Source organism: Hyperolius riggenbachi, chromosome 11 (genome assembly GCF_040937935.1).
Source record: "Hyperolius riggenbachi isolate aHypRig1 chromosome 11, aHypRig1.pri, whole genome shotgun sequence".
In the NCBI taxonomy this organism is placed as follows: Eukaryota; Metazoa; Chordata; class Amphibia; order Anura; family Hyperoliidae; genus Hyperolius; species Hyperolius riggenbachi.
The window spans coordinates 29373107-29383964 of NC_090656.1; the positions used below are offsets into that span (position 1 = coordinate 29373107).

The 10858-nt window shown below is 49.0% G+C and overlaps 1 protein-coding gene across 1 annotated transcript; it reads right to left on the minus strand.

The window, feature by feature from the left end:
- Positions 1-660: 660 nt before the first annotated feature.
- LOC137538149 (cadherin-1-like) lies at positions 661-10567 on the minus strand. Its single transcript, XM_068260172.1, has 4 exons — positions 10445-10567; positions 6140-6254; positions 3696-3901; positions 661-796 (listed from the first exon to the last, which is right to left on the minus strand). Exons 1-4 carry the CDS (start codon positions 10484-10486, stop codon positions 785-787), a joined length of 375 nt encoding a protein of 124 aa, XP_068116273.1. The 5' UTR covers positions 10487-10567; the 3' UTR covers positions 661-784.
- Between the last annotated feature and the right edge of the window lie 291 nt (positions 10568-10858).

Genomic DNA, 10858 nt, shown 5'->3' on the forward strand with positions numbered 1-10858 from the left:
CTAACCTATACTGGCGGCACCTATACCTAGCTAACCTATACTGACTGCACCTATACCTAGCTACCTATGATGAAGGCACCTTTACTTAGCTACCTATAATGAAGGCACCTATACCTAGCTACCTATACTGAATGCACCTATACCTAGCTACCTATTCTGGGGCACCTATACCTAGCTACCTATACTGGGGCACCTACACCTAGCTACCTATACTGAAGGCACCTATACCTAGCTACCTATTCTGGGGCACCTATACCTAGCTACCTATTCTGGGGCACCTATACCTAGCTACCTATACTGGCAGCACCTGTACCTAGCTACCTCTACTGGCAACACCTATACCTAGCTAACCTATACTGGCGGCACTTTGCCATTTTAGCCAAGAGGCAGATTTTAGCCTGGTGCAGCTTTTGATAAATAGTGTTATTTTTCTCCAAAACAGAATTATTATATTATATTGTATATTATTACAATAGTAATATATATTGTATATTATTAATACTTTGCGATCAACAAAGTATTTAGTTTGTATGTAAACTTTCCATCCATCCAATTTGATTTTATAGAGATTCTGCATACAATATAATAGTGCATTGGTTCTCAGAGGATTCTGGGAAATAGCTTACACTTGTATGGATATGAAATAAGAGACAGACACTGTCCTGGGCAAACATTTATTAAATTATGTAGAAAAAGCCTTGGCATAAAGTGTAGATCAGCCTTCCTATGGGAAAGACAATACAAATCACCCAACAGGGACAGTCCGGAGGTTCCGGGACAAGAATCAGGCCGTCTCCTGGAAGGTGGGGAGAAGAGAGAGAGAACACATAATTATGGCTGCCCTCAGGCTCAGGACCCCCAGCATCAAAACCCTCATCAGGACGCCAATGCTGACCCTTCACTTCCTTTTATTTTAGTTTTGTGAAAGAGAAATTTCAGATACAATGTAATAACAAGATGTACGCATACATGTGTGATGATATCAATATGGCTGCATTTCCTGTGTTTGGATGACAACGGGAATGAGTCCGTAAAACCCACCAGCCTCCCAAGATACTTACCTTACCTTGCCTGACCTTAACCTCGCCCTGTGCTTATCACCATTCCTCCCAACTTTTTGAGATGAGAAAAAGGGACACTTAAGCCACGCCCCTGATCACGCCCCCATCTCACCCCTAGTCACGCATACTGTAAAGATTTCATAAGAAAAATATGTTGTTTTTATAATTCGAACCACACTGGTCCTTTCTATCCTGGTTCATTTTCCTTCATTTTAAAATTAGTAATATATCAATTTAAAGGATGGGAATAAAGTTTAGAGTCAAACACATTTTTTAGTAGAGAAATATAAATATTTTCATAGAAAGAGGGACTGTCCCTCCAAAAGAGGGACAGTTGGGAGCTATGTTATCACTACCCGCCTCCTCTCCCATGCCATACAGTAAGGCCTTGTTCACATCTAAAATCGAAATCGCAAACACAAGCGATTTGCGATTTTGTGCACAATTTTTTTGCGCCTTTTGCAGAGCGATATTTTTTAATTCACTACCTGACGCAAGTCAGGAAGTGAACTCTTTGACCCGGACACAATGTACAAATACAACGTATTTATTCTTAAAATCGAGAATGCAATCGCCGCACAAAGCGATTTTGTGAGCGCTTAGCGCTCTTCCTATTCCTTCCATTAGAGCAAAATCGCCCCAAAAATGGTCCAGGTAACGATTTGCGGAGTGCAGAGTGGATGAAACGTGCTGATATAAACCTTCTCATAGGGAATCATTGCAGACGTGTTTTGTGGGCGATTTTGAAAATTGCCTGCGCTTGAAAAAAGGCAGATAACGCCCCTAGATGTGAACGAGTCGTTACACACTCTGCCTCTGCACAGGACCAGGGGAACCTCTGTGCTTGCAGGAGAGCTAAATATGTTATTCTATCTAGAGCATGACTACAAATTATGGTGCCCCCAACATAACTTTGATGGGACTCCTCCACTGTGACCTCAACCCCTCTCCTCCCTGTCAACCTCCCCCCCCCCCTCCATTGACCCTCCATGGCTTGGATGCCCATCTGGCAGGGGTTATAACAACAAAGGTGGCCACCATGATCTTACCCCATAACAGGGCACCTGCCATGATCTCCACCAGGCCTAACAGTGCACCCTCCATGACTGACTCTCACACAAATCGGCGCGCCCTCCATGACTGACCCCATCCATAACAGTGCGCCCACCATGACTGACCCCCCACTCATAACAGTGCACCCTCCATGACTGACTCCCACACAAATCGGCGCGCCCTCCATGACTGACCCCATCCATAACAGTACGCCCACCATGACTGACCCCATCCATAACAGTGTGCCCACCATGACTGACCACATTCATAACAGTGCGCCCACCATGACTGACCCCATCCATAACAGTGCGCCCACCATGACTGACCCCATCCATAACAGTGCGCCCACCATGACTGACCCCATCCATAACAGTGCGCCCACCATGACTGACCCCATCCATAACAGTGCGCCCACCATGACTGACCCCATCCATAACAGTGCGCCCACCATGACTGACCCCATCCATAACAGAGCGCCCACAATGACTGACCCCATCATAACAGAGCGCCCACCATGACTGACCCCATCCATAACAGTGCGCCCACCATGACTGACCCCATCCATAACAGTGCGCCCACCATGACTGACCCCATCCATAACAGTGCGCCCACCATGACTGACCCCATCCATAACAGTGCGCCCACCATGACTGACCCCATCCATAACAGAGCGCCCACAATGACTGACCCCATCCATAACAGTACGCCCACCATGACTGACCCCATCCATAACAGTGCACCCACCATGACTGACCCCATCCATAACAGTGCGCCCACCATGACTGACCCCATCCATAACAGTGCGCCCACCATGACTGACCCCATCCATAACAGAGCGCCCACAATGACTGACCCCATCCATAACAGTACGCCCACCATGACTGACCCCATCCATAACAGTGCACCCACCATGACTGACCCCATCCATAACAGTACGCCCACCATGACTGACCCCATCCATAACAGTACGCCCACCATGACTGACCCCATCCATAACAGTGCACCCACCATGACTGACCCCATCCATAACAGTGCACCCACCATGACTGACCCCATCCATAACAGTGCGCCCACCATGACTGACCCCATCCATAACAGTGCGCCCACCATGACTGACCCAATCCATAACAGTGCACCCACCATGACTGACCCCATCCATAACAGTGCGCCCACCATGACTGACCCCATCCATAACAGTGCGACCACCATGACTGACCCCATCCATAACAGTGCGCCCACCATGACTGACCACATCCATAACAGTGTGCCCACCATGACTGACCCCATCCATAACCGTGTGCCCACCATGACTGACCCCATCCATAACAGTGTGCCCACCACGACTGACCCCATCCATAACAGTGCACCCACCATGACTGACCCCATCCATAACAGTGCGCCCACCATGACTGACCCCATCCATAACAGTACGCCCACCATGACTTCCTCCACTCATAAGAGTGCAGCTACCGTACCATCACTCAAAAATTTAGGGCCACCGTGTGGCTGCAGGAGCCACTTCCCCAGTAGCTACTCCTGCCTTCATATTTCAGCTAATGAAGTGAGAAGGCCTTTCTATACCTGGTGCTCCCGCTCGTTCCACACAAACACGGTCACTGGGTATTTTTTGCCAGCCGCATCCCAGGCATTCAGTACAAAGCTGTGCGATCCAGTGTGGAGGGTGACCGGCCTCTTCACTGTCACTTTCCCATCAGGGAACACTCGGAATCGGGTGTCATCAGGAGAGTACAGGGCGCGAGTTCCGGGCACGCAGGTGTTGAAATTCACTAAGACGGAAAAGTACAGTGTGTCAGCCATCTTGTTCAGTTCATGTATGTTTCTCTTAAAAGGGAACCTGAAGTGAGATATATATTGAGGCTGCCATCTTTATTTCCTTTTAAACAATACCAGTTTCCTGGCAGTCCTGCTGGTCTATGTGGCTGCAGTAGTGTCTAAGGGCCAGTGCACACCAAAAAGCGCTAGCGTAATCGCAAACGCTTAGCGCTTTTTGAAGTGATTTTTCTAGGCAAGTGCCTAGCGATTTTCTAATCATGCCGAGCGATTTTTTTGAGCGTTTTCGTGTAGCATTTTTTATTTTTCATTACAGTAGAGCTGTAACTGAACAACTTCTGTAACAAAAACGCTTAGAAAATCGCTCTGCTCTAGCGCTTTTTAGAGCGATTTTCCACTTTCCTGAATCGCCTCAGAAATCAGCAGAAATACTGCAGGACCCGCGTTTGCGTTTGGGAAAAAAGCACATCGCTCTGGTGTGCTCCATCCCATTCAAATACATTAGCCAAGCACTTTTTGGAGCGCATGCGTTTTTAAAAGCGCTCAGAAGCGCTCTTGGTGTGCACCAGCCCTGAGTCACACACCTGAAGCAAGCATGCGGCTAATCTTGTCAGTTATTTGTCAGAAACACCCGGTCCTCATACTTGTTCAGAGTCTATGGCTAAAAGTATTAAGGTGGCATACATCTGTAGGCTTGGCAGTTCATCAACCGTCAGATTCAATAATTATTATTGAATCTGATGAAAATTGGTGCCGCCAAAAGCATGACCAATTGTCAATTCAACCAACAATTCAAAATTGGTTCGAAGTTAATCGCATATATCAATCAGACATGCTGGAAAATCTTGGGCCGACATCCTCAAACTGGTGCGATGCGGCGGTAATAGCGTGCGCTAATCACAAATGACAAACACAATTTCCCCCCTAATGTTTAATGTACAGTTGCACATCTATGCACTTTCTGATGTTCATGTGTGTCTGCCTTCTGCACACGTTGCCGAAATATGGACGGCAACGAGTGCAGTGTGAACGGGGCCTTATACTTTACCAGTGCTATATGCTGGCAACCACATGGGTAACTACGAGGATGGGGACAAGTGAAGTATAATGGCACGGGCCGGGGGGAGGGGGACATAAAATATTAGTGGGACATTGGCTTGGGGTGGCGATTAGGCGTCACATGGTGGATTCCCGAGATATTTCATGCTGAAATCGTCCGGGAATCGGTCTGCGGTGTATGGGCAGCAAAGAGATCTCTCTAATTAGATTTGATAAGGAGAGAGATTTGTCTCTTGGTTAATCGGCTACCAAGATCGCTAGATGTATGGGCACCTTTAGAGGCAGAGGATCAGCAGGACTGCCAGGCAACTGGTAATTGTTTAATGGAAATAAACATGGCAGTCTCCATATCCCTATCACTGCAGGTCCCCTTTGAGGCCCCTTTTACACTAGAGCACTTTATTTGCATCACCCTTTCTGCATGTAGGGTGATGCAAATGCAAAGCAAGTGTATAGGGCCTAGTATACTAACCACTTTGCGTTGAGCTGGAAGTACCGAATTCGCAGCCGACCTCGGCGATGCTGCTGCGGCGGCAGAATGCATTGAAGTCAATGCGCAATGCAGAAATGTTACATTCTTTGGCGACGGCAGAATGACACAAAAAAGATGGGGAAGACCGTAATCCAGCCCGACGCACTTCCTGTTCAGCAGGAGCTCCGTCAATGGGTAAGGGGCGGTAACATGTGGCGAAGGGCGCGTGCGGGGAGGTGGTGCCATGCAAATGACCCTGTTAGCCCAATCTGCTGCAGGGTCATATGAATCTATTTTTTGGCATTGTAGTGTGATGCGTCACCTGTGCAGTAGAGTGGACCCAACTGGGATCGGCTATTTTCACCTGAGCCGAGCGCCGCTATTGCGCCTGCGCTGGAGCCGGGGTAGGTAAATATTGCAGGCACTACTGCACCTGCGCCACAGCCTGACAAATTGTTGGCTGTGGCTTCGGAGGGGCCCAGAGAGAGCACCATGGGACGGAGGAGGACGGGGGAAGCCTCAATCGGATCCAGAGGCTTCTCCCTCCTGAGGTATGTACCCCACAGGGGCCCTTTTTTCAATACAGAGTCTATTTAAGCTTGTTTAAAAATGGCATTTATTACAGTAAAGTTGCCAGGAGATGCCCGTGGCATTCACAGAGCTGATAATGACTGCATCCCAGGGAAAGTGGGGCGCTCCTCACCTCTGCCCAGGACTCTTCCTCTCTCCAGATGTTTCCGGGTCACAGAGAAGGCGTAGCGCTGCTCACTGAAGCCCGGCTCACATGGTGCTGCCTCTTCAGGTGTTCCCAGGGTCACCTGCAGGAGTCAAGATCACAGGACAAGTCACATGACCGCAGGCACTGTCATCAGCGCAGGTAACTTATGACTCAAATATAAAAGGCTGTCCAAGACTCAGTCTAAGGCCCGGCTCACACTGTCATGCGGATGCAGAAACGGCACGGTAAGTGCGTCCGCTCAGGATGCCATCATGTCATTTGTCACGTGTTGTTCACATACCTGCCGCTTAGCATCCGCTGCGTTTGCGTTGCCAGCCGTCCGCTTTGTCCCGTTACATTATTACGCTATTGTCTTTTCAGCTTTCTATATCACCCGACTCATATGCAAACAGCATGATTTGCACAGCTGATAAAACTTCTGCAGCTGATAGTATCTGAAGAGAAAGGGTCCCAATGATGCTTCCCCCTCCCCTGTAGCTGCAGGCAATCCAGTGCTGGCTCCCCCAAAGTGTCCCGGAATCCTCCCTCGACAAGCCTGACAAGCGCTGATTTATTTACCTTTTACTGGCTCCAGCAGGGGCGCTGTTGCGGCTCTCTGCATGGACTGCGAAAATAACCAATCTCTGTCGGGTCCGCTCTACTACGCAGGCCCGACAGTGATCGGCTATTTCCGCCTATCTCTGAGTGGAGAGCCGATACTGCGCCTGCGCTGGAGCTGGGAAGGTAAATATTTACATCCCCGCTGTTCGAGGAGCTGTATCGCCGCCGCCGTGGGACCGAGGAGGATGGGGGAAGCCTCAATAGGATCCGGAGGCTTCCCCCACCCGAGGTGAGTACCCCCCAGGGGAGGTTTTTTTTATGTTTTACGAGTCTGAAGCATTCCAGAAAACATGTTTTTACTTTAAAGACCTCTTTAACATTAATGCCCTACCTGAAACGCCTCATCCCCGTGGCTGAATACTCAATCACCCCAAACTCCCTGGGGCAAATTTCTGAGCTCCTTCCATGTAGAGGCAGAGCTTTGTGCAGCAGCTCTGCCTCTGCTCACGTCAATCTGCGCGGATCTCCACCTCCTCCCGCCCCTCTTAGTCTTCTTTCACTGAGAGGGGCGGGGGAGAGGCGGTGATCAGTGCAGATTGACGTGAATGGAGGCAGAGCTACAGAGCAAAGCTCTACCTCCCCCAGGCAGCAAAATCCATGATCTGGAGAGTCCCCGGGAGTCAGGGTTGCCAACCTAATTTCGGATTTTTGATGGACAAAAGGCCCAAAAAAGCAGGACACACAATATTTTGGACGGACAGGGGGCAGAGTCAGAAGCGCACTTTTAAGTAGAATTGTGGATGGGGGTAAGCTGTGGGCAGTTTTACTTTTTTAGTATTTATATAGCACTGACATCTTCTGCAGCACATTACAGAGTACATAGTCCTGTCACTGACTGTCCACAGAGGAGCTCACAATCTAATCCTACCACAGTCATTGTATAATGTCCTGCCATATTTTTATTATGCATTATATAGCGCTGACCTCTTCTGCAGGATTTTACAGAATATAGAGCCATATTTTATTTCCTCCTTAATTATATCTTATATGGACTTTATGTGCCACATGACTGCAGTTCAAAGCAGCTGCAATGATATTGTGTGTCACCAGCCGCTGCAATTCATGCTGTGAGATGTAGTCCATTAATGTGGGCACAAACCCAGCCAGGACATATAGTCACATTTATGGACCACATCTCCCAGCATGCATTATTGCAGCAGCAGGTCAAGAGTGCAGAACATCACTGCAAATGCTTTGAACTGCAGTTCAAGCAACATGGGGGCACCTGAACAGACCACAAGATGACACTAGAGATCATCCTCTGAAAACACACACAAAAACAAAATTATGATACTCAAGTCCCTCCAGCAGTGTGCTTACAATCATTATAGAAGGGGGAGCACTGTGACTGGTAAGATTAGTTGCCAGCCACATGCAGATTCCAGCTGGGGAGAGGTAAGGGGGACACAGACACAGCAGGAGAGATGATTTAAGCTCTGCACTATTTTCACGTTCAGTTGGGAATGGGCAGTAGAGGAGAGATGAGCAGTGCAGGGGAGTGACAGGCTGTCTGTGAGGCAAGCATGCTGAGCACTGCTTGATTCTCCTCTCCTCACCAAAGTGAACAAACTGTGCAGAGCTCAAATCCCCTCTCCTGCTGTGTCTCCCCCCAGCTGAGCTGCACTGAATGTGGCTGCAACTCGTTACCCACTGACATTTATAATGTATACCTGCTGCCTGGGGAGAAACTAGAAGAGGAGGACGAATTGACAAGGGAACTTCGTGCACCCACGCTGTGCATGCACAGCTCACTCCACGCCAGTCAGTAGCAGTCTGGAGTCTGTCTGGACGGGGATTGTGTGTGGGCGGGCTTGCTAGGCAGCCTCTCTTCTTCATTGGCTGGAGAGAGCTGCCTGAGTTAAGGAGTCGACTGATTGGAGGAAGGGCGGGACAAAGTAGGAAGATGAAGCATGTAAATTTCATAGCTCAGCCGCCCGGGGAGCGGGGACAAGCCTGGCTGGCTGGCTGACTTTGCCGGGATGCGCACATGCGCAGTAAGAATCGCGGCAACAGGCGCCTGTTTAGACGGACGTCTGTCTTAAAAGGACGGACACTATGGACAGGGGATTTTTAGTGTAATAAGTACGGACTGCCCGGGAGTTTGGGGTGATTAACCCTCCTGGCTGCGTCCACGGGAGGGATTTTTTAAAATAAAATGTGTTTTTTTTATTTGTTGTTTTTTATTTGTTAGCTAGCACTTCGCTAGCTAATTATGTGCCCCAAGTCCCCTGGCACCTCTCTGAACCCCCGCCCCCCCGATCGCCGCCAGCAATATATACCCGTCCGCAATCTTGCGAGAGCTGCAGCTTCACCAATGAGCTTCACTCGTTGCTATGGCGATGATCGGACATGACGTCAGTCCCGATCTTCCCCATAGCGAAGCAAGGAGCTAATTGGGAGGCTGTACCATCGCGGGATCCCTGGGGGGTATGTATAACGGCGGCGATCAGTGGGGACTGGAGGGACTTGGGCCACATGGTTAGCTAGCGAAGTGCTAGCTTGACAAAATACAACCATTTTTATTAAATAAAAAAACTCCTGGGGCCATGTGATCCCCTGCGGTGGCAAACCCGAGCGTTCAGCTCGAGGTTAATTGAGTGTTCAGCCGTGGAATGCGGCGTTTCAGCTAGGGCATTAATGCTAGTGTTCAGCAGAGTCTTGTGTACAGTGCTGCTCTACCCCCAGCCTTTCTACCCCTCCCCAAGTGCTGTGTACTGTACTAATGCTTGATGAGTCTGGGCACAGAGAGAAAAACCTTTCTATTCTCTGCACACTTGTTCTAATGGCTGCATCTGCTCAGCCACTGATTGTAGACAAAGATTTGTAGACAGTCCTTATTCAGTGTGCAGCAGGGTCTTGTGTGCAGCGCCCTGCCCCCAGTCTCTCCACCTCTCCCCAAGTGCTCTGTACTGTAGTGATGCTGGAGAAGTCTACAGAGCCAGTTCTGCTACCATCCATCTGAGGTGGACAGAGTGAGTGTAATAAGCTGAGGCTGGGAGAACACTCATCCGTTGGTTTTCTGTATGCTTTTTCTGCACGCCATGCATCTGTATGTGTGAAAACATGCACGTTTTATCAAAGGAGCTATTGTAATTGATAGAGAAAATGCTTTCAGTGCTTCACTGCTGTCAGTTTTTATCTGCATGGGGAAAAAGCATTAAAGTGTGCACTGGCCAATTGCATAACAGTGGTTCTTGTGCAGAACCCGGGGGAGGGGGGGGGGGGTAGTGTCAGGAGTGGGCACCATCCAAAGTTTTGCAGGGGGGCTCAGTGAGTTCTAGTTACACTCTGGTCCTCATGCCCACCGATCATCCCTCCGTTCCTTTGTAAATGCCCGGTAAGTTGTGGCCGCAAGGTCAGGCACTACACACTTGTTGGTTATAAAAGAAAAAAAAAAGCATATGGAATCCTGCAACACCTCCCCGAGGCCTTTGTGACTTCAGTTTAATTCTGTAATAAAAATATCCCAAACCAGACAATAGCACAGCTGATGAATGCAAAACTTTCCAGGGATTGTGGGAATGGATTGCTCTGCCCTCTTGCTTGTGTGTTTAGGCTGATGCAATTCCACACAGGCTAGGGATGGTCTATGAGGGACCTCCTCTGGTACAGTCACACTATGACAACCTAGAGATGACCTGTCCAAGCATGAAATGCAGCTTTGCTTACCTCGATGAGCAATATGAAGAAAGCGAAGTGATAAAAGCTCATCTTTGCAGAGCAGAGAAACGCTCACTCCTGGCCAGTCTGGAAGACTCCAGAAAATGTCCTTCAATCCCTCCCTCTCCTCCTTCTTACAGGATGTGGCAGCACTCAGACCCTCCAGCTGTTTAAGCAATTACAGATGTGAAAAGGCTGACTCTGCATTCTTCTGCCTTCAGTGCTTCAGGGCCTGAATCTCAGAGAAGACCCAATACAGGTCTAGGAAGGGCCAGCTCATGTAGATGGATTCCGCCACTGACCGCATATGTAGGCTGTGCAGTACTTGTCTTCATCTCCATCCAAAATCCGTCTCAGTTACAGGAAACATTGCCCTGTAGTAACAGAAGGTGCGGGACCTGCTCATATTCGTACATCTGAAAA